General features: G+C 37.5%; 1 protein-coding gene across 4 annotated transcripts in view; it reads right to left on the bottom strand.

The window, feature by feature from the left end:
* The window catches only part of TASP1 (taspase 1), a 90,196-nt gene that overhangs the window by 3,655 nt on the left and 61,945 nt on the right, over positions 1–24,596 (bottom strand). For 3 of the 4 annotated variants that reach the window (XM_074864384.1, XM_074864387.1, XM_074864385.1), the window contains 2 exons: positions 15,203–15,313; positions 9,636–9,709 (listed from right to left, as the gene is read on the bottom strand). In XM_074864384.1, the coding sequence (XP_074720485.1) occupies positions 9,636–9,709; positions 15,203–15,313 (185 nt within the window). Of the gene's footprint in view, positions 1–9,635; positions 9,710–11,256; positions 14,771–15,202; positions 15,314–24,596 lie in introns of those variants that run through there. The other variant, XM_074864386.1, reaches the window with a different exon arrangement.

Genomic DNA, 24,596 nt, shown 5'->3' with positions numbered 1-24,596 from the left:
TGACCAGTCAGAATTATTAGCAGATCATGGTAGCAATACAATAAAAAGCACAGAGCCCAAGGATGCTGCCAAGAGGCATAAGAGAGGAAGCTTCTTACTGAAACAGAAGAAATATTAGCACTCTCATGATTATCTTGAATCTTATAATCAATTTTTTTCATTATAACTACAACAGACCTGATCTGTGTAAATTAGTTTTCTGACCCAAGTTATAAATTAATTTTTTGCATAGGATTGATTTATCCCACAACCCAAAGTTAAGTGCCTAATAGACCCTTACGTAATTGCAGGAGCAAAATGTGAGGCTTCATTAAATCCACATGAAATCTATAGATCCTGTTAATGTAAAAAGTTAGTTAAGCATAATACCCCAATAAGCTTTTGAGCAAGAAAAGGAAAATATACAAGAGGGGATAAGAAGACAGTCAATACCTATCAATACATTATCAAGTAGCTATGCTTAAATAGCTGTCCAAAACACATTTCCTATACAAAAACTCATTTCCTATAAAAGGAAAAACACATTTCCCATATAAAAGACCCCAAACAACTATTCACTAGCATCTGTACATTTCCATTTACAGAAACATCCCAACCACATATAACAAAACCTTTCTTAAAGCCTTTACTTGCATCCTGTTTATGTGCATACTTTATACGACAGAGAAAATACAGATGCTGTTTTACACTGACTACTTATTACTTTCACCAATGGCTGTCTTATGTTGAACAAAACTGAGACAGATCCAAGATGACAGTGTTTAAAATATGTTACCTAATAAGTAATATGAAAGGATAACATTGCCATGTCAAGACAGCTTCAGATAAACTCCCAAGTGAATTCTGACAATTATATCTCCCTTGTTCTTAGCCATAAGAACAAACTCTAGTAAATAAAAAGAAAGATCAAAGAACATTTAATATTTTTAAATGCAACCACAGAACTTATTTGTACAGTTTGTTACATTTTTATATCCCAACATCATATTTTACATTAAGTCCAGATTGTACAGTGGATTAGGTTTAGATTTTAAAACATAAAAATAAAAAGCAAACAAAAAAGAACAACACTGGAAAGCTTTTAATTGGATTCGATTAGTCCATCAACTTTACAAGTTGAATGAACCCACATCTGGGGGAAATTGTGCCTGGGATCACAAAAACAGGAAAAGAAAAAGTTTTTCTGAATTAATCCTCCACTCAGCTTCATGGAAGCCTCTCTTTGAGGAAACCATATGCTAAGGAAAGGTAGATTAAGAATGACGGGGCTATCTATATCTTCAGCTTCATAAATAGAAATTCTACTGTCCCAGAATATTCCAATTTGATTTGCCTTCCTAGAGAAAATGAGGTTGGTGAGGGCCTGGTAGGAGCAGAGGTCCTGACAGCTAGGAAACCAGTCAGCCGCCACAGATCTTTGTCTGCAGCTGAAAGGAGGAGCCTCATGCCCACAGTTCAAAAGGAAAAAAGGTAAATGCTAGATGAAATACTTGATCTTGCTTCCCAGCCTTGCACAAAGCACAGACTGGCTAATCAACCTTCAGACACCGATTCTTGCTCTGTGTATTTGCCACACGTTTCCCTCTTTCCCTCCTAACCAAACCAAAACCGTGGAGCAACCAACTCCCCCAACCCCAATGCTGCAGACACTGTGGAATCTTACCACCTCTCAGTCCCTTTTGATGCACATGGGGAAGTTTCCCACTACACTGGAGTAAGTGTTAACAGGGACAATATATGGTTTCACCTTTTCATCATGAACATTTGATCTACTTTTCAAGTTACGTATTTTTAGTATAATTTAAAAATAAAACAAAACAAACCAGAACTACAAGTTGTGCCAAGACTTACTTTACTTCATGTCTTATAGACAAAGATTCTGAAACAACCTTGAAACCACCTAATATAAAAAGGATTTCTTTTAGTCTTTAAAGAGCTAGTCTCCTTTTATTCACATAAAAGTATTAGTTTGTCACAACAGTTTTGGTTTTTTTTCATTAAAAGCATAAATATAATGTAAAATGAATATAAAGTTTAAGCCAAAAGGCAGACAGTGCTGCATGAGAAAACTGAAGTCAATCAAATGCTGCCAAAAGGACAGAGTACAACTACCAGATGGCAGCACATTCAGTTCTTAAGCAAATCTAGGGAGTACTTCATGTGTTTAGCTTTCTTATTACATGCTCAGGATGTGCTCTGGACAGAGTAATTTATAAAACAAACTTTTTCCATTCATTACCCTATTGAGATGAAATATAATGGAAGACCAAGGACATCATATACTTAACGAAGTTGCTTTCTACCACCTTACTCCTTAAAGAAAAGTACCACCAAACCCATATATTTTTTAGAAATTCAGAATCACTCAGAGATCTACAGGCTCTAGCTGGGTATACGCTTCCACCATGAGAACCACCTTGCAGCCTATTCTCAATTTATTTCCTAGGCAGTAATAGCCCGGTTTGGCAGCAATAGCCATCCTCTGCTGCTCTGTCTGCTGGGAAGCTTTCTCCCAAGGTGGTTTGAATGTACACCTGCCATATGACAGGAGAAGATGCCCTGCAAAATACTGCCAACTGCTGCTTTCAGAATAACCCATATGCAACTTGCTTGGTGAAATCTTTAAAAAGAAAAAAAAAAAAAAAAAAAAGAAGGGGTGGTGGGGACAGAGGCTGCAGAATGATTGTCCTTGTGGGCAAAAGCCAGAAAAACAGACATACTGATGGTGTGCTTCTGGCTCTCAGGCACTGAAAATACTGATTCTACATATAGGTTGCTGAGGAAGCTAACAGTTTCCCAAGCTCAAATTAATTCTGTGGGCTAAGTATATTACTATACACTATTTATGTATCTAAAAACATTGATGTAATGCATTAGAGAGAAAAAAAAAATCAAACCTTAAGAAAGTTGAAAACTACAACATTTTAATCTCTTGAAATCATTCATACATGTACTTAGACACTCTACAGCCATGTACCAACCAATCATCTATTCAGCTCAGTGTCTCAGGCTTTTGTAGAGGTATTCTAAAATACTGCCATATATCTTAAAACATGATTTTTACCATTCTGAATTGCAGAAGCTAAGTCAGGTTACTGCATTTATATTTGCATACTTGGATACACAATCCCATCTTGTCTGCTCCATTCTAAAATATGTCAGCCAAATATGAGGAGAGTTCCAGAACTGCTGGCTTTATGCAAGAACTCAACCCAAAAAAATGAACTTATCTTCCCATCTCAGAGCCCATAATTTCCATGAAGGTCTACGAGCCAAATATTTTAACTGGTATCTTAGCACTGAAGGTTATTTCCAACAAATATAAATAGCTTATTTTTTATGAGACAACTGGATGCTTTACTGAATGCACAGAGTTTTTTTCAAGTGAAAATTTCTGACCGATTCCCTCGTCTCCAGACAAGAGTGCAGATTAAAGAAGGAAAAAAAAAAAAGTATAACAGTGACATATACTTTTCCTGTCTCATGAAGTTAAAGACTGTCTCTGTAGTCTGAACTGAATGACTGAATTATTTGACTTCTTATTTCTCTTAACTAAACAGGCTCAGTAATTTTTTCCACTAATTTTTAAATTAGAATTAGATTCTTCCAAGATGTATTTCTTCACCCAATGAGCAGCGGATAACTGCTCTTCTCCTGACAAAGGGCTTCACAGACCTTTTACTCACAAGGTAAAATACAGCAGTCCACCATCAGAAAACCAACAGTCACTACATAAGTGTTTGTCATATGTATCACTTCAAACATAGAGGGAAGTAATTTTGCTAAATTTTACAGTGTTAACAAAGGCAAATAAATCCAATTACAACACCTAACATCTCAACAGGAAAAAGGAACTGGAAATGGTCTCCCTGTCCACTATGTTTCCTCACACTGGAAAATGAAATTAACTGTCAGAGATAAAGTTTCTGTTTGCATCTTGCAACCACAACATTTGGTGTAGACAGCAGTTGTTGCTGAGGGGTGTTTTCAAACACAGCAATATGCAACACTCTCCACTACTGTTACCCCATATCTTGCTAAGCAACTTGAATTTAGTTCATTAGAAAATGGAAAGAATGGCATATGCAGCTTTGCCATAACATAAAGCTTAGTAATTCATGTTATAGGAACAGAGTATCTGCCAAAGAGAGATTTAAACTGGCAACTGAATTGGATTACATTCAATATTACAACTAGGTTTTTAGAAATTTGTTGCCTACGTCATCTAGCTGTTACAAAAACTAAAACCTATGAAGCTGAACTACAAGGATATCTCAAGAGTATTGCAACATCTACAATAATTGCAAAATTGAGCAACATTTACACACAGATCATATAGTAAATTCATATATACTAAGAACCATAGCGAGCTGACAAATTATTTCAAATACCTACACATAACCCAGGACCAAAACTGCACATTGTTGGTATTGAGATTGGATTTTTCACTGGAAAGAAAGCATTCTGACTTCAAATGCTACTGAAAACACAGTAAGGAAGTACCTATTTTCAAGCAAAAACATCATACACCAACAACTGCTTTTTTAATCACTAAGATAATATAAGAAACGGGACATCCAGGAAAAAAGTTTTGTGGCACATCCTGCCCACTTACACTTTCTGCACACAGAATACTCTGGGCCTCGAGTGAACAAATACTCTGCAGATCCTGCCTGAGATAAAAGGGCTCTTGCTTGATTATGCACAGATACACAACATCAAATCAAAAAAAGGCTGCCTACCCATAACCAGAACCTTCAAGAGATGCAGTTGGTATGTGAATTCACATTGCAGGCATATGCTGCACCGTCATTTGAGATTGAAGAAATGCTTTTCCTTTGCAGCGTCCTCCATTGGGCAAGCAGACAAGGAACAAGAAAATATGAAGACTACGTAACTAAGAGCACTCAATTAACTTGTAACCTACCCGCTAACCTGCTTTCCTTCCCATTCTCCATTTACATCTGAAAATCACATTAAGGATGAATTCAAGGAGTTATTTCTCCCACTCCCAAATTACAAGGCAGAAGGTCTTAAAGCCCTTCATGCAAACTGACGCTTAAACTGCTCTACCAAATGCTGCACCAACTGTTAAGACCTCAAATATTGCACATTGCCTGCCACAGTATGGACAGAGCTCCAAGCAGCAATGCTGTAGTCATCAGACTAGAGCTATCTTCCCAATGGTGACAACACAATTGCTTAAGCTCTTGGAATGTAACCTAATCAGTTCAGGAAAATTGGAACCAATTAATGAAAAGCTGCCAGAGTATCTTTAAAGAGGTCACAGTGCTGGTAACAGGATGACCTTCTTAGCTTATGCTATGATCAGCTGTTGGATCTATTACGGGTCCATTAATAAAAAAACCCCAAACATCTGGAAGGTTATTCTGAAGACTAGTGTCTCAGAAAGAGAGGAAAGTTTGGGCAGGAAATCTAAAAGAGCTAACTGCTTATCAAAGCTCTTGAATTCATATCAAGTAATTCATGAGTCAACATCACAATAACAAAAAAGAAAAAAAAACATACTCAGTCCATGAAGATATTTAATCTCCCAAACCTTCAATCTAGAAGTCTTAACCTTTGCTGATGCAGCACTTACTGCCACAAAAGGAGCTGGATAAGTTCAGAGGAAGTCCACAGACTTGTATTTTTGTCTATTCTCATGGCCACGGCCAGAAACTTCCACAGAGCCTGGAATATTCTGACAGCCTAATGGCTAGAAATAGTTAAGTGTCAGCTTATGTGACAATTCTACCATCATATAGATGGCAATGCAGGAACTTGCTTCGGGAGCCCTTGGGAAGTCCATTCATCTTCCCAAAGAACAGGCATTAGGTTGACACAATCTGTCATGGTATTGCTTCAGGAAGGAAGTCTGGGACTAGCAACCTCTAAAACACAATGTATGTGTCCTTTAAGCTCACCATAGCTGAGGCTCCCAGGCACCAGCCTGGATAAGTTGTAGCAATAGGTGGTACAGGTTAGTTCCAAGCACATAAAAGGGTCAGAGCTGTTCAGACAGAAAGTTTGTTTCCTTCCACATCCATTATGTGACAAACACTGGCTCCCAGTGATTATGAAACTGCTCGTGTCAAGAGGGATGACAAGAAGCAAAGAAGAGGACAGTTGAACCAGCAAGGATCAGCTTTGATCAGTTGCTTGTGGCAGTGACGTAAGGGTTCAAGGGCTGGAAGTCAATGAGATACCCACTGTGCAGGTAGTGAAGATGACATTGCCAGTGCCAGCAGTGGGGGAGGAGCTGAAATACTTTTTGAGCACTGAAAGAGAGCTAAAGGAAAGTAATAAGACATGCAACCAGAGATGAGTGTGTCAGCAATAAGGTGTGAACTTAGTTCATCTGGCAAGCCTCCACGGTATTTTTAAAATAACCTTCAACCAAACATTTTAAACCAACATTCAACAGGAAACTGACTTTTTCAGGCAACTGATTTTCAAAAAAACCAAACAAACAACAACAAAAAAAACCCCAAACTGGCCACCTTTCCAGAAAGTATGCTTTAAATCAAACAATTATTAGTCACCATGCAAAACTGTCCCACAGCTCTTGCAGGCTCAGCCATTTCATGCTGGCAAGTTAGCATTCAGAGAGCCCAGTCTGGAGGTGAGTGGCCGGCTGCAGAACCCAGTCTTTTCTAAATCAGGAGGAAATAAACCCCTGTTGCAAGGCTACTTCTAAATCAGTACTTGGAGAGCTCACAGTGCTAAGTCAGAAGCACCAGCAAGTCAGGATGTACAAACCACTTCAAGTCTCTGATTCCACTTCCCTGGCCCACGTACATTTTCAGGAACTGCTGGTAGTTAATGGGTTGAGTATGTTTCCACCTCTCGCGCATACCAGTGCCTGCAGGTGAGCTGCCATCTAGCTTGTAAGTGCCTTGTAAGAAAAAGGCCTCCTATATCTCTGCAATCTTTGTGTGGGGTTCAGGACCACCATTTGCTAGGTCCCATTACGAAATGCATTAACCTCCAATGCATGAAGAATCACACTAAGATTATAAAGCAGGATCCTTTTTTTCCTTAGTATGTACCCCTTTATATAATTATGATTCTAATATTAGTCTAATTCATAACAGTGTACACTTAAAACCTTTCTCACTTTCTAAAAGTCTTGCTATAGAAGTATGTTTTCATGTTCACTAAATCGAACCAGCCCAAAGTCAGCCACTGTGACAACCCCTTGGTTTAAGAATAAAACTTGAGTCCTAGATTGATGAAAGAAATAGAAACTGAGGCTCTTCACCACCCCAGAAAAACAGGAAAGCAAGATGTTTCCCTACAAGCTGCTGCCTGATCATTTTCCTATGGTACTCATAAACAAGTGATATTTTATACTTTTATGAATTCTTACACCATTATTCTTTTATGGCAAGCACTCAAAATTAATTGTACCAAAACAGATACTCTATTAAAGAAAAGGATTTTTTTTTTTTTTTTCACTTGCAATACATTGTGTTCTATTTCAGGCCCAGTTTTCCATCTATAACTTAGCCCTAGTTGTAGCAGAATAAAATTCCAGCTTTTATGACAGAAGACTTTTTTTGATCAATAGAAGTCAGCAGCAAAAGCATTTGTGGTTTTTCTCTGGAAAGCATTTGTGGCCACAGACTCAAAGAGGGAAGAAAGGGAGGGGGATTAACTCTTCAATGAAGGTCAAAAACATAATTTAAAAGTGAACCAAGAAGAGCAGCTGTGTCTGTCAGCGCAATCAAGATTACCAGCTGGAGAATTTACCAGCAGTATGAAAACAATGCACACCAGATGTCAAATGTTGCAACTGTGAGTAGGAAAACATCTCTGGGCATGGCACTGTCATGCTAGTACTCATTACCAGACAGACTTCATATTTAGCATTTATTTATTAGTTAGACAGACACTACCAGGAAGAAACAATAATATTTTGAGCCTCGCAGTGTAAGCCAGAGGCAGGTGTGCACACTGGGATAATTTAACATCACGCATTCTAAAAATTCTCCTTCTTTCACTGCGAACACAAGATAATGATTTTAAAACTAACTAGTGAATACTAGAACATCTGCAGCTGAGCTTGCTTTAGTTTCACTCAGTTCAGTCTGAGCTTTTAGCTTGAGTTTGGATTCTTTACTAATAAATCTGAAATAAATATTAAGAAAACAAGTAAAACCACACTTTATTCCATGGATAATTAACTGGAAGGAACTGCACATAAGTCATGAAAGCGAGTGCTTCACTAACAGCTCTACCAGCACTTCCTTCACCAGCTGCTTTTTATCTTCCTCCTCATTTTGGGACATACTTGTCTTTTGTTCTGTATGTTTTACTCCTTGAGGACGAACTCATTCATTCCCAACGCTTCAACCACCATTCTTGCTCTTTAAAATATCTGATCTCAATTTCCTTCTTTCATACACTCCTTTATCTCTCTCATGTCTTCCTTGTATTTCTCTCAAATGAAAAGGGGGGGGGGGGGGGGGGGGGAATAAAGGATTTTAAAAAAAAAAAAAATATTTGGGTTTTGTACTCCTCTCCCCCTCCACTGTTGATGACTAAACTTTCTTCCTCAGCAGATCCACAAGCAGCCATTTCTGCAGAGAGTCAGCAAACCTAGGCCCTCAAATTATTTCCTTTTCCAGGCTTTAAAACGAATCCTTCTTTAAAATCTACCATCGAAATGCTGGGTGTCTTTCTTGATATTACCTGCTGGTATAAACTTCCTGGCTGTCATCTCTCTAATACATGTAAACATTCCATTAAACACTCCCACCTCCCTCATTAGTTTAACCATACTGAGAAGCCTTCTTGTTCTGGCTCTTTCCCCCACTTTTGTCACTTCCTTTAACAAGTTCCAATTGTTCACTCGTAGTCTTGAATACTGCTGGCTGTACATTTATAAAGGTCTAAGAAATTATGATTTTGTCTTAGCTTGCAGCTTCTCCCATGTTCATTCTCATTGTCCAAACACCTCTCCTAAACGCTCTAGTAGTTACATTGCAAAGCCTGCCTTTTAATCCTTTCAGTGCTGTCTTCCTAAGAGTAGTTGGCTCTCGTCCTCTTGGTTAATCCCTACTATTTCATGTTAAGGATTTTCCCAGTTTCCGCTGCTAAACTCAGTTTTGAAATAATATTTCTCTCATTCCAGAAGAAAAATAAAATAGTTAGACCCCATGAAACCTAAATAATCATGGATGTTGATTGTTTACCACAGAGTCTATTCTAGAAACTACCTTGAAGTTTGTTTTATACCCTCTCCCTGCTTCCTTGGTGCAAATGCTTTACCTGAAGGAAGACAGGCCCATAGAAAAACACCGTGCCGACCCAAATAGTCAGCACAACTGAATCAAGCTAAAGTTATTTAAATACAATTACTGTCAGCAGAGGAAATGGAAATGTGTTTGTGGCATCTTTTCCTGACGTAATACACATGTTAGCAGAGGTTTGTTAACTGCTGCAATTAAAAAAAAAAAAAGGAATTAAAAATGCCCAGTCAACAGATACATGTAACTGTTTACACACCCATTACTTTTTCCATTCTCTTAAAGATAGAAATTTCTTATATATTTCATTATCATCATTTGATATTCTCCTTACCTTCTACACTCATTCTACCACATTAGAACCTATTCTTCACGGCTTACCTTAGCTTTGCCATCCTGTGCAGACATATATCCTACACACATGCTCTCTGTTGTATGGCTCCACAGAAATTCCACTGTAAAGGAAAATGCAAGAAGTCACAAAAAATACGTTGGCTTAAAATACCAGATGTAATTTAGCAAGACTGGAATCTTGATAAACAAATATAGGTTAAAACATAGTTTGGGAAAGGACAAAAAACAAACTTAAAGAACAAAAACTACTTACCAGAATAATTAAATCTTAAAAGATACAGCTGTCAAACAAACAAGATCTTCCTACACTGTTTGCAGCCACACACTAATACCCAGAATGAGAACATTACTTCAAAGACATGGAGCCTCCAAGATGAGAAATACATCAACAGCAACTACAGTTAAAAAGATACGATCAACTTTTAAAGCAGAGGCCTGTTCCACCCATAAAGTAGAAGCAGATACAATTTGCATTTGATTGCCCTGAACCCAGACACAAGCACACTACAATAGCATAAACCCAGATGGTGTACAAGGATTCTGTAGAATTGTAACGCTATCAACAGAATAACCAGTAACAAACATTTTTTCACAGAACTGAGCATGAACATACATATAATATGTAACTACCAATGGGTAAACGGAGATTTGTGGTTTAGCTGCACAAGTAGGATATAGGAAAACATGCAGAAGTAGTAAAGTCTGCAAGATGAGAACTGAAGATACAGAGCAGGCAGGAAAGAAATTGTGTGAAAGCAAAATAATCCTGTAGAAGAAGCAGGAGAGATGTCTGCTGATGGAAGCAGAGTAACACTGGACAATAAGCAAGATAGATGCCTGGCAAAATTACCTCAAGACCTGGTCCCAAAAGTAAGCTGAATTACATCGAGAGCATATTTGATCACCCCCTTTGTTTGGGGAGAGGGTAAGGAGCACCAAAGGTAAGAGAGGAAAGAAAGATGAAGAAGAAATGAACCCATTTTGATTTTGGCTTCCCCATCAAAGCACTCTCAGGTCTGATCACCTTGACTTCTAGCACTTGCTATACAGCATCAGCTCTGGTACTGTACACTCACAGCTAATTTAGGATATAAATGTTAAAGACAAACAGTTTTGTGTTTGTAGTGGTAAAGAAAACTAACCATTGCTATCGTGTATTGTTAATGCATATTAATCGAGTAAGGTGTTGTTTTGAAGTTTGAAAGTGGCCCCCCAGCAGCGCTACAGGCTTGGGGAGGAGTGGCTGGAGAGCTGCCAGTCAGAGGGACCTGGGGGGTTGATTGACAGCCGGCTGAACAGGAGCCAGCAGTGTGTCCAGGTGGCCAAGAAGGCCAATGGCATCCTGGCTTGTATCAGCAATAGCGTGGCCAGCAGGGACAGGGAAGGGATCTCACCCCTGTACTCGGCACTGGTGAGGCCACACCTCGATGACTCGGTTCAGTTTTGGGCCCCTCACTCCAAAAAGGCCATTGAATGACTCGAGTGTGTCCAGAGAAGGGCAACGAAGCTGGTGCAGGCTCTGGAGCACAGGTCTGATGGGGAGCGGCTGAGGGAACTGGGGGGGTTTAGTCTGGAGAAGAAGAGGCTGAGGGGAGACCTCATCGCCCTCTACAACTCCCTGAAAGGAGGGTGCAGAGAGGGGGGATGAGTCTCTTGAACCAAGGAACAAGCGATAGGACAAGAGGGAATGGCCTCAAGCTGCGCCAGGGCAGGGTTAGACTGGCTCTTAGGAAGTATTTCTTTCCAGAAGGGGTTGTTGGGCGTTGGAATGGGCTGCCCAGGGCAGTGGTGGAGTCCCCATCCCTGGAGGGGTTTAAGAGTCGGGTTGACCCAGTGCTGAGGGATCTGGTGGAGTTGGGAACAGTCAGTGTGAGGTTAATGGTTGGACTGGATGATCTTCAAGGTCTTTTCCAACCGAGATGATTCTGTGATTCTGTGATCTATCAGCCATTTAAACAGCCCATTACAGTGATCTTTAATTTCCCGATACATACATAGATATCTTTATATACACACACACACCCCTTTACTCAGTTGCAACACAAAGTTCAGACAAAGAACGTATTATTCATACGTTTGGCTTCCACCTAATGGGGCTTTATAACTCATGCCACACTGTGTTCTTCCTGCTCTATGTCCCAGTAATTTTTTTTTTCTGTTCATTAAGTACATAAGTTGGAGGGGGGAAAAAGAAAGAAGGAGTTGTTGATCAGAATTCAGGGTTGTTTCATAGAATACTGTAAAAGGTGTAAGAAATTAAACTGAAGTGTAAATTTTTCCACTGGATTACAGGAGGAGTCTTACATGAATTACACATGATGCCATGAAAACCTCTTCCCAGGTATTTCTTTAGAGAGAGACTTTCACATATGGCAAAAAGCATCATTAGATGGTTTTAAAACTTATCCATTCCTATTCCTCATGTTCCTTTAATATGACTGAAGAAGGTCACAGCATGCTGAGTATGCTTCTCCTTTGAACCATTTATCCTTGCATAGCAATTAACCCTGAGTGGAAGATCAAAGTTTAGACAATCCCGGCAAGACTTGAAGATTCTGCAGATATCATCATAAAAGAGAAACGAACTTCATTTAGGTATGTGATATGCTCCCCCTGTAATAGATTCATGACTGATATCACCAAAGTTTAGTCAAAAGCTTTCAGAAAGTGAAACATATTGAGCGCAACGTAACTGCATTCGATGAGGCCAACCCCTCCCTAACACCCTAAAAGTCCAACTATCAGTGAAAGCATTTATTTCTTGGAGGCAAATTTAATCTTTCAGTTTTGAGAAGTTAGGCAATAGTTCAGGCCAAGTATCCTCAAAATATTATTTCTCTGCCTTTGATAACTCCAGGCATATTCTTTTAAGTTTTTAATAGTTTTTGTGTTCTACATTGTCCACCAAAGGTAGCGTGGACTAGCATGAAACACAGTTATTGCTAGCTATTATAAGTAGTGGAATTACAATTAAAATCCTAAATTACATACTTATCTGAAGATATTTCACATATTTTCAACCATTTAATAAATCACTCCCTTGCAATTTGTTTCAATAGTTAAAAAAATAATAATAAAAGATCATCCCTGCAACAAAGACATGACATTTCATTAATCTATACACCAAGTTCTTCAGTATTACACAACTTATCTTCAGTCCAAACAACACAAATACTACATATGTTTAACTATACATTAACTCAGCATACACTGTAAGGCAGGAAATTTCTGTGGTACAGAAAAAATATCTTTAGAATAAGCTATGCTACATCAATCTCATTTCAGTGGAAAGAAAGCCAAAAATCAATGGACAAATAGTCTTTACTTATGATGCATGATATATGGGGATTTTCTTTATTAATTTTTGAGGAAAAAATAACAGATCTTCCTTAATAGGAACATGTTTTCTTACATGAATGACAAACATTAAATGCATAGAAATAACTCTCTCACTTCCAAACATAAGAAATTGAAAGTTAAGTTGATCTTATTTGTTCTTATTTAATCAAACCTGTATTTTCATTTTCTTAACTCTTTTTTAGGGATAGAATTTCTGTTGTAGGATGCTTTTCACAATTATTCCATTCTTAAATCTGAAAACTGTAAACCAAACTTGTACCATTCTCTGTACGTTTAGCAACCCATGCCCTGAACCTGGGGTCAGGATTAGACAGTCTTGGCTTTCAAATAGTTAGACAAGAGTAAGATGATTGTCAAAGTCTATTTGATAGTTTACTTCTTCAAAAAACCAAGCTCTTCAAGTAATAACTCTAAAAAATATAACAAGCCTTCAAAAATTCCTTTGTTATCCATCCCAGAAACATCAGAATTGTAAGGATTCACCTCTCAAATCTCTTGTTCTTTGTAAGAGCAAAATAAAATACATGAAACTCTTATGGATGAGATGAGATGTTGACCAAAAGCATATAACACACATAAACTTCAACTGCTGGGTAGAGAAACAAGAATGTTATTAACTGTATCGAGCAAAATTACATCTTAGAGTGAATGACTGGAGGAGGGATACTATCAGACTTGAGCCGATGAACACAAACTAGTAAGTGATATTTAAAGATTCTTTTAATGCAAACTAGCAAGATGTAATATGAGAACAAAACTGAAAGATAACATACACCCCACCCTGTGCAACTGTAATAACTTGACCCTAACATGTCAGAAGTGACTGAGCAGACAGCAGTAAATACTGGATTTTGTGTGGGTTAACCCATCATTCAGAACTTATCTGCCCAGCCATCTTTAGCACATGCTCTGCCTGCTACTTCAGGCTGGCTGTAAGCAGGCAAACTCTGGTGACACAACATTAGGATTTAGTGGGACAAAAGTAGTAATGAATTAAAACAGTGAGGTGTCTTTCTAAACAGTAGCCTGTAGATTAAAAATAAATGATGCAATTCAAGAATTAGCAGGTGAGATGCTATGACCTGCCTTAATACACAAAGTTAGGGGATCAAATCTGTCATGTCAGATCTGAAAAGGTATGAAAGCTACTTCACATCTGTAATGCTACTGACAGCGATTCATTAAATACTTGGGGGAACACTAAAGCAGAGGATTATACAAAGGGAAAAAACTTTAATTCTGGTAGCATAACATAAATAAATACTAGACAGGCGCATGTGATCCAACACATAACATGACCGGACACATGTGCCCACATCTGAGGAGGACCACAGGAAAGGAGATGGTACAAGTGTCATGCTGAAGTAATTTGTTTGCCCCCAGTCCCAAATCCCTGCCTTCAAAGAGAAACATGGGCTTTACTGTCTCTGGGTTGTATTTCCACCCACCTCTGCTTGTAGTCTACAGCCTTCAGTTTCCTAGCTGTTTCTCTGTGACAAACCACATGACAGTTTACTATAATACACTTGTTCCGCTGTAAAGCAGCGAGACAGATGAGGATCTTGTTTCTAGGACATAAACAGGGCTGAAGAGCTGTAAAGCTCAGAGCCTTTTTAACCAGTCAGCTACTGATGGAGAAGTACAGTTTTCTGCAGAAGGACAGTACTCCTGTTGTCTGCACGTGCAAATAGTAACTGTGACTTATCTGAACAGATTTTCCTGGGCATAACAATAAATTTCTAACCACAAACCAACTTCTCTTCCAAATTTTAAGTGTATCCTCTCAATTTTCACATTTTGTCCTGTAAAAGGAGGAACAAAGAACTTTTTAGATAGCATTTTTAGCATATAAACCACTGAGAAGCAGTAAACAGTCATATGCATTACCCCTAGCTAAAAATGCAATTTTTTTTCTATGAGGAACATACCCTGCCTCACCACAAGCAACCGTTATTTCTATGCCATGGTTTTAGAAGGATCCCACACAACCCTCTGAATCACAATTCTGTTTAGAAATAATGAGTCAGAAAGAATGCTCTTTTCCACAGTTTTAGAGAACAAAGAAGGCTAATAAAACTCCAGAAAGTGAAATAGTAGTATCATCTCAAACAATTTCAATTCTTTTTTTTGTCTGTGGCCTCTGAACGATGGTAAACACACACAGGCAGTTTTTATTTCATCTTTCACTTTGAGTTAGCACTTAGCTCAAGTAAAAATGAATAAAAATATCTTACCTAGTAAAGTTGGCTTTTCCTGTGATGATTCAGGCTCTGCTGAACACCTGCAAGAGCGAAGAACTATCACACCTCCCAGTACACCATCTTCATTGGCTAGAAAAGGTGAACCTGGGTAAAATCATTGGGGAGAATTATTTGCAATAGGAATAGTTTCTTGGGTATTTTTTTATTTGACTTTCCTGCCCTCCCTCTGTCACTAAGGGTTGACAAGACTGTCAGGTCAACCAGTGCTTTTACAAAAGCATCAATTTTTTTTTTTCTAGTGTTTCTAATGAGTAACTTCCTAAATAGTAATCTAATCTACTGGTAATCAAAAAAGGAAAAAGAGCTACATGGGTAAAAAACATATTGGAGATTACATCTGTGAGTGCAAAACCATTTGTTTGTGGCTCAAGGAAGATATAATAATGAATAATGGAGTGTCAAGTTGAAAAAAACCCATGTCTCAATATTTAGTTCTTTCTGTGCCATAATTAATATAAAGATGGCCACATATGAAAAGAATCAAGCAAATCTGGGTCACTTTTACAGTTTATTCATTGTTCCCAATTTAAAGCACTTTGTACATAGACATCATCAAACTGATATAGACTGTCTTCCTTGCTGTTTTATGAATATTAGCGGAAAGGCCAAAACACATCCTACTTTTTACAGTGGCTTTTCTGTTGTTAATTTAAGACATATGATATAAAACATCTTCTATCAGAAGCTGGAAAAGTTTTAAAGCGAGCTGAATCAAGTTTAAGTATTTTTTTTTCCTGGTTTGTAATTTGAAATGAGATTCCTATAAGTTTTAAATGTGGAAACAATGGTATGATTTACATATGATTTAAAATATCTTGAGCCACAAAATTAACCAAGTTCTTGCATTTAAGCCCAAAGAGACCCTAGTCACACATTTGCAATTCACTGTGATTTTAAAGTTGAACGTACAACTGCAACAAGCATCTCATATGTTTCTTTTCAATGATTTTCTTTTAAATAAATTAGCATACTATGTCTAGTGTACAGTCACTGTAAAAGGATTTGCTGGCCACAAGAACTTTAGAGCAGATCTACTCATCAGCCTCCTTCAACTTGCCCACAGCTATTTGTACAATTAAAATGACTCCTTTAATGCAAATAACAAAAAAAAAAACCCGATGAGAACCAACTTCAAGCTTTACTGTAAGGAAAACTAAAAGCTTTACCATGTTTTCTTTTGACATAAAAGCATGTTCAAAAGTGATACAAGGTGGTCATTACAATAGAAGCCCATATTGCAGGAAAATAATAAATGTGGTATGCTTAATAAACAGTAATGTCTTATTTGATCTAATACAAACAGATATTATCTTTAAAGCACCACTTGCTTTGTACAAGAACTATTAGTAGGTACCAATTACACCTACTGTATTACTCATTCACTGCACCCAAATCCCCGTGAACCAAGAATCCAGCCAATCCTAACATAATAGGTAACAAAACAGGAAAATATGTTTGGTTAAAATAGAAATGAAAGGCTTGTGAAGAGTTTTACCACTCAAATCAAAATCTTTTATTCTATGCTTTCCAAGATGCTAAGTATATCTCTTATACTTTCACTGCATTAACCAAGTGGTATGATATCTGCAAGCAAATGAACGAAAAGAAAAAAAAAAAAGTGGTTTTCTTCATAGGGGACATGCATCCTTTAATCTTTACTTCAGAAACTTGGGTACCTCAAAGACAATGTCTTAGCCTGAACTTGGTCCTGCAGACCTAATCTTATACCCAATTTCATAAATTATTGAGGCTATAAGCTGTGCTGTGGTGAAAAATCATTGCAAACAATCAGAAAAAGTTTTGTTTTGTTTTTCAATAAGCAATGTTTCTCCTCCTCTTTCAAGGTTCCAGTGAAAAATACTAATAATCCCTTTAATTAGAATGGTTAGAAATATTCTATTTCAGCAGAACACAGTCAGCAAACACTATTTAAAGCAGATAGCATATTTGAGGCCATACTAAAACACTAAGACTGTATGAATGTGCATAAAAACAGACAGCAACTACAGATTATAGAATTGATGCCACTAAAGTCTTGTTCTAGAAATGCTTACACTGGGTTATCACTTACTTCTTTTTTTAGTGTTTTCCTTTCTTGCACACTCAGAAAAGAGCAGATGAAAGAAAAGTCTGTAAATAAACCAATCCCGTATTTCTTCATTTTCCCAATAATTTTGTCAACTATGTGCCATCATCACTGCTCAAATATTCAATATTCTGAATAACTTGCACATGCTAGACTCTCTCTTTTTAAACTTTAAGAGAAGACTTGGCAGTGTATTTCTTTCCATGTAAAGAGTCTGCAGCAAAACACGTAACGCTACATTTTCATCAGAATTCTTTCATTTTTACAGGGATTTCTTTGCAAGAGCAAAATGTTCATTTTCTTCAGTGGAGTAGAAGATGAGAAAAGTAATCACTCAAAGCGTGTGTTTTGTGAGACTTCTTTTTTAAAGGGGTTAAAAAATTTAAAACTTGAGCTTCAAGCACATAAAACAAACTCTTCATCTTACAGTTTCATCCAAAGAGTTGCTCTACCTAGACATGCACAACTATGCTCATGAGAACCCCAGTTCTGTCAGCATAAATAGCATTTATTTATTGATTTCAAACACGCTGTCCATTGTATTGCCCTAAATATGTACACATTTGTTTTCTGAACCAAGTTACTTCCTTCAACGGTTATGCACCGTGGAAGCTCTATTACCAGTCCACATAATTCAGAGCCTTTGAAGTCCATGCTAAACACTCAAAAGCTGACTGTATTAATTCAGCCTTTGCTGAAGTCCATTGCCACTCTGTCGTTATTTCAACTAGAAAACTCAAGAAGAGGATTAATTTAATAGCACTGCGCATGATAAAAGCATGATAAAAACATGATGAAGTACAGTTTTAACTTCAGCACTCATAAAACACACCAGATAAGCGAGAAGCCGACTTCTTTAAGAATAACATGAGTTGGGCCCTTGGAGTAAGGACAAATGTTGGTTATGCCAAATGAGACCAAGTCTTACTGCACTAACTTTGTAAGAATTGACCATAACGGTAGTACTGGGGTAATAGAGATGAGTAAAATGGCTTAGAGTGACCTGTAGTGGGTAATTTGAATGGAATATTAAACCAGGAAATGTCTTAAAAGTTTGCATTATGGAAATAAAGCAAAGACGACAGGACACATTATCTGTTACTTGCATTACTTGCCCAGTGGTGCACATCAAAACCCAGAACCTAGAGGCTACCCTCATTTGTAGCACCTTGACCAATCTACTACAACGCAACGATGAAAATGACTGGATTGTGTTGGCTTTCTTGTTGCAGCCAGCCATGGTTCAGAACCGTACTAATAAAGATTGAGCCAAAATACAGTTGCAACTCAAGAAATTACTGAGATTTATTATTGTCAGCTGAGCTACTGAAGATTTTTCTTTTTTTTTTTTTTTTTTAAAAAAAAAAACCAATGCAGAGCCAACTTTTAATCTCTCACACCGTTTTATCATCAGCTGCAGAATGAATATTATTCTGGAAAGGAGAAAAAGTCTGAAACAAGAACATATCCCTCCTTCTCACCTCCAAACACAATCAGCAAATGAAGACACAAACATACAATCACTTGCCAAACCCCTGCAATGTTTCACAATCTTCTCACCCACGCCACTTCCACGGGCCATTTCCCCACTTCTGCTGAAGGTTGCCATCCACAGAGTCATCGGAAGCAAATTGTGTGACTACACCCTCATCCCTTCCAATTGCTTTCACCAGCAGTTTCAAGCTAAACCATGTCAGTGCAAAATCAGTAACAATATAGTATGTGCCTCCAATTCACTTCACTGGCTACGTTGTGAGGAATCAACCTCTAAAAAGTGGCAGTAAAAAACAGTTGCCTACAGTAATATGTTACAGTATTCTACATCACAGTAAATTCAGACAGACTGTTTCTCCTCTCTTAAAAATCAGACTCTAAGCCAAATTAAATACACACGAAACAGCACATTCTTTAAAACAGAGAATGTATTTTATTTTCCAATTAAAGCAATTTAAAAAAAAAAGTTAAAAGAGGGATTCAAATATTTTAGTATTTTTTTAAACAAAGATATTTCTGGATATGCAGACTTATTACTGAGAATTACAATTATGCTAAAGAGTGTATTTTAACATACAGTGCAGATGAATAAGTCTATGTTAAGCAAGATTCTAGACAGCTGAACACTATGCATCCATCATTAAATCTGTAAAAATAATGGTACAAAAGCAGTATTATACTTTATTTCCAAACAGGATCCATGTACTGTACACAGGAATTAATTTGAGTGTTCTCAAAACACTCTGAATTCAAAGGTTGGAAACATATTTCATTAATTTAGTTCTAAAAATCATTTTGTTACAGCTAAGCCATTGAGAAAAAGAAATAATAGTGCAGACTTCTGTAAAAAATAACAATATAGGTAATGGCATTTTTTCATATACATTATATTTAATTAGTATTTAAACAGGAACAGAAAAGGTGCAACTGAAATACTGCCACGTATATTAAGGTCATAATGGTTTCTCATAAGAAGGAAAAAGTAATCTGGCTCCCACACTCCTAGACCATTTTTGCACCTCTGTACTCTTAAGAATGACAGATCTTGCTGTACAATTAAAAATTTAGGTAAAAACTAAAATATGCCTACTAGCCCAAAATAATATTTTCTACTGCAATAAAATCAAATTGCTAGACAAATCTTTGATCTCATAGCTTGCTAGTGACAAAGCTACAAAAACCTGGGGCTTTTAATACCATTTTAAGTCTCATGAAACTCATTGTTCCTTCCCAGTTCTACTGGCATACCGCTGAAGAATTTGGCATGAAAAATCCAAAGCAAAACTTCAGCTACAGCATTAACTAATAATGTTAGCACTGACTGGCCATACCAGAGAGAAGGGGTAGGAAAAAACAAACAAAAACCATCTTTCAACAGTTTTGGTCTAAATCCTCACCTCCCCCTGTCACAAAATTACATTTTACAAAACACATTTCCCTCCTTCTAAGCTCAACGACTCTGTTATTGCTATCTGAAAGCAGTGTCAAGTTTTCATTTATATATTTTGTACATTATTAATCTGCAGTAACGGTCTCTTAAAAATAAGCAAGTCATCACAGCAACTCCACATTCGCTGATCTCATTAAGTTCTGCAAGAGCAACCATAACCAAACACCAAGACCCAGGTTCAGCCTCAGACCAGGGATAGAGCATATAGATTTCACAAGCGTTACGGCAAATAAAGGCCTCAACATTCAGCCTTGCTCTGGAAGAAATACAGTTACAAGTGAAGAATGTTTTTTCCTCTGTGTCTGTCATAAATTAAACTGCTCCCATGATGAAGATTGCTTCCTCCAGAGCATGAGATTGATAGGACATGTTCATTTCTCATCCCGTGCTTTTTTCCCCATTTGTAGCTACTGGGCAGATGCATTCTAGCACGGATTCGATACTAAACTTTGAAAGAAGTGTTTTATTTAACACTTACTCAGCTGAAGGACTAACCAGCTGTTCATCAGATGTTTTACATTCATACTCTTCCATAGTAGAGAAACCATTACCAGCTTCATTGCTTACATTAGCTTTCAAAGTCTTCAGAACTTTGCTCTAAACACTGACTGTGGCGTGGTGTGACCAATTAAGCACTTTAGCATCCCCCAGTTTTAAGCGAGTACAGCTAAGCAATTCGAAAGCTTCTTGTGCTGCAATGTGAGTGAAATTCAGACTTTTTCAGGTCAATAATCTACCTGTGCCACTGGACTTTGTCAGCTTGTGTACAGAATGTGTTTAAAGTGAAGCAGTTTGCCACTCTGCTTCTGCTGTGTATCCCACTGAACTTCAAGCTAACAATTTAATAAACATTAGAGGAATAGAAAAGCACTAAATGAAGCCTGCTTTTAATTTTATGCACCACTATTTGTTAAAAGTTTAAGCGCAAGCTGTCTGAAATCAGAGATCTTATTTCACGATAAGTTAAAACATCTGTTTAGAATTTTTAAAGAAGCTGCAAAGAAAAGCACCTGTACTTTCAAACTTTACAGGTCAGATTTAACAAAATAAATAACTGAGGGGACCACGATCCAACAAAATACCAGTGCCCCTGACAAGGAGAAGCACATGCAGGACCTAGACAAATCTTCGTGTAACATCACCATGTTGTGTTAGTTTTTCAGCTGCTTTTATTGTATAGATAATGAAGAGGCCTATTCAATTCTGTCTACCATCAAATACAAACTTGTGAAATCATAACCTTGCAGTGGATGAAATAGGTTATATGAAATTTGAGCATCATTCGCTTCTCAAATCTGTTCCTCTGTGCCATAGAGAAGACATAATAATGCTTCCATAGCATTCTTCCTCCGTTACAAAAATCACAAAGGATACTACAAAGCTTAGAATGATGCAGCACCAAAATATAAAGTAACAAGAACACTGTGCAATGACGGTCACTGGCAGTCCTCTAACTGCTTAAGTATGAAGCTTCTTCCCCCCCAAGAAGCATAACTCATAATCAGGAAATTCATATTCTATGATTGCTAACTGCCGAAACTCCCACTCCTGAGAGAAGCACTTGACACAAAATTTCTAAAGGAGAAAGCATCAGCGTTATCCTTCTGCTATTACATTTCTGCAGACATTGCTCATTTGTGAGCTGAAGCACAACTTAAAAATACAAGAATAGACAAACATATTTCCAGTGAGGGAAGAACAAATATCAGATTCTAACTATGCCTTTCAGCTCATTATTTTCTAATACTTTATAAGCAGCTTTAAAGTACAATTCGTAACATTGCCATTGTTAACAGCCCAGATTTCCCGCCAGTGAGATGACACAAACATTTACTCTAAGTCTACATTCCACAAACTTGGCCACATTTGAAAGGAATGATGAGTAACAAAACCCTCTGTTCTTCTGTTTGGAAGGTATTTGTGTTTACAGAACCCCATTCTTCACTGTGTACCAAGTCTTCGGTGCTCTTCAGCTACAGATATCAAGCCCTTCAAGTTAGAAAAATCTAAATTTAATTTCTCTCGCCTCCAATTCAACCATCATTGTGCATTATCCATAGTAGGCTGCCTCTGAGAAAGGATGAGAGAAGCACATCTGCCATTAGTTTGCTCATCACCTGCTGTTTAACCAGCACTCACTGTTTAAGCCAGGCTTTCCCTAGCTGGAAGGATTCCCAGGGCTCTGTGGAGACTCGGAGAGCTCTGTAAACAGGAAGCACCAATCTGATGGCAACTGCCAAAATCAGCTGTTCCCCCCTCCAGTACAAGTAACGCACATTTTGACTTCTGACAAAACATTCTATCTCTGCTTTGTTAAAGCTCCCCCCCCCCCTTTTTTTTTTTTTTTCCCTTGGCCTTGGGCCATTATAATTCTGGTGAAAGTTTGACAAGACCACAAAATAAGGCTTCAAGAAAGGCCAGCAAGGAAAGAATCCATGCTATCAGCAAGTCGGCTGTTAGCCCGTTTTATCCTATTGTTTCACAACGGTAAGAAATCTTGCATCATACCATACATCCTGAGATATCAACTAGCACATCATCTATGAAAATTCACAGGAAAAAAAACTATTTAGTACAAGCCTATTGTTTTAAGCATAACAAATGTTTTCAACTGTTGCACTATATTAGCAAGACATAACTTTGCATTCCATTTTCAGAGTTGCCAATATTCCCCAAAATTACTACTAAGTCTGTAGCCAGTAGTGTATGTCACATGTAAAGAGCAAAAGGTATCTGGATTTTGAGCTTTTCCTCAGCCAGTCTTCATTCATATGACAGCTGAGGGTAAACTAGATTTTATGCTTTCTAATCAAAACACAGAATCCAAGCACTTCACCTACACACACACACAAAAAAAAAGGTGGCTCTATCTTTTTTTTTCCCCACATCAGAATTGCCCCAAAGTATAACTGAGAAGATAATACACATACCTGCTGCTGTCAGGCAACAAAAATTTGCAGTGATAAGTTTCTGAAAATACCAGACAGACCTATCCCTAATTAAAACATGAAACTTTAAAAAGGAATTCTAAACCACTATTTTTTTAAAATTTTCCTATCATGAAAAGCATTCATTTGATACTGTCTCTCATCGTTTTCACTTTCCCATGTTTTGCTGGTTTTAGTCTGTTTTCCCAAGGCAATATGACATCACACATTAGCCTGGTATCTCTGTGCAGCAACTCTTTCTCTGCAATTAATAGTTTCAGGTATAACAAAAACCTTAGCAACATTCAGTGTGTTCTCAAGTCCAGTACAGACATTTTCACATTTTCAGGAAAGAACACGGTGCATATATCACATACTAGCCAGTTAACATTTAAAATAAAAAAGCATCTGCTATGGAAACTGGTGGCAAAATACATTTGGACTAAACAGCAAGAGAAGAATTGCATTTTTTGCTAACAGTTACCCAAAAGAAAACCCAGAAAACTCAAAGCAACTTAAAGGAGGTACCTCAACTAAAAAGTTCCTGAATTTTTTGGTCCTTTATCAGACAGTTTCTAAGAATTACTTGGGCAGTAGCTTTCCATTTTGTGTGCATGCCTGCACTAACATGAAATTGCATAAGGATATGTACAATTTGTGCTTGCTTTTAGTACTCCTACCACAAACAGCACAATAAATTTTGAGAGTATGGACTAAAGATCTGACTTTCCTGAAGTTAGGCCACTTCCATACAACACCTTCAGAGCAGTGTTCCAAATTAGCGAAGCTATGACAAGCACCCTTCCTAAAGACTTCTCTTGGGTAAATAAATCCCCAATGTTGTGCCACTGTGCACTGGAATAAGTGATTAAATACAAAAAGTTGCTTGGATTATAGTCTCTTTGGGGAACATACCAGGATTACTTTGTTCTGCATTCTTACAGCACTGAGAAATGACTGCAATACAGTAATAGATTATCATGTGAAGGTGGCTTCCCCTCCAACAGTCAAATGTAATGTTGTCAGAAGCAGAGTTTAATATGGATTCAACATTATAAACAGAAATAAAGAAATTGGAACACATTGCTTGCCAAGACCAAAAGCAATGGTTCCTTCAGTTCTAAATAAACCACCATAAAAATGAACTTTGGCAACACAGTGTACAAGAAATGTTAATGTTGTCCACAAGAAATTTTGAAGGTCAAAATTGTCTGTGGATTCTGACGCTTCAAAAATTTTAAGGGCTCTAAAGACAGTGCAAGTAAACATAGATGCCAGAACCTCACTGGACACTATTCTGTCTTCAAAAGTTCAAGCTTATACAGATATTCTAAAATTCCACATCCATATTTTTGGTTATGACTTGAAGAAAGAAAACTAGATCTATATTCACAAGAAATTAAACATGTA

Source organism: Strix uralensis, chromosome 3, assembly GCF_047716275.1.
Source record: "Strix uralensis isolate ZFMK-TIS-50842 chromosome 3, bStrUra1, whole genome shotgun sequence".
Lineage (NCBI taxonomy): Eukaryota > Metazoa > Chordata > Aves > Strigiformes > Strigidae > Strix > Strix uralensis.
This window is presented reverse-complemented; position numbering and strand designations above follow the sequence as displayed.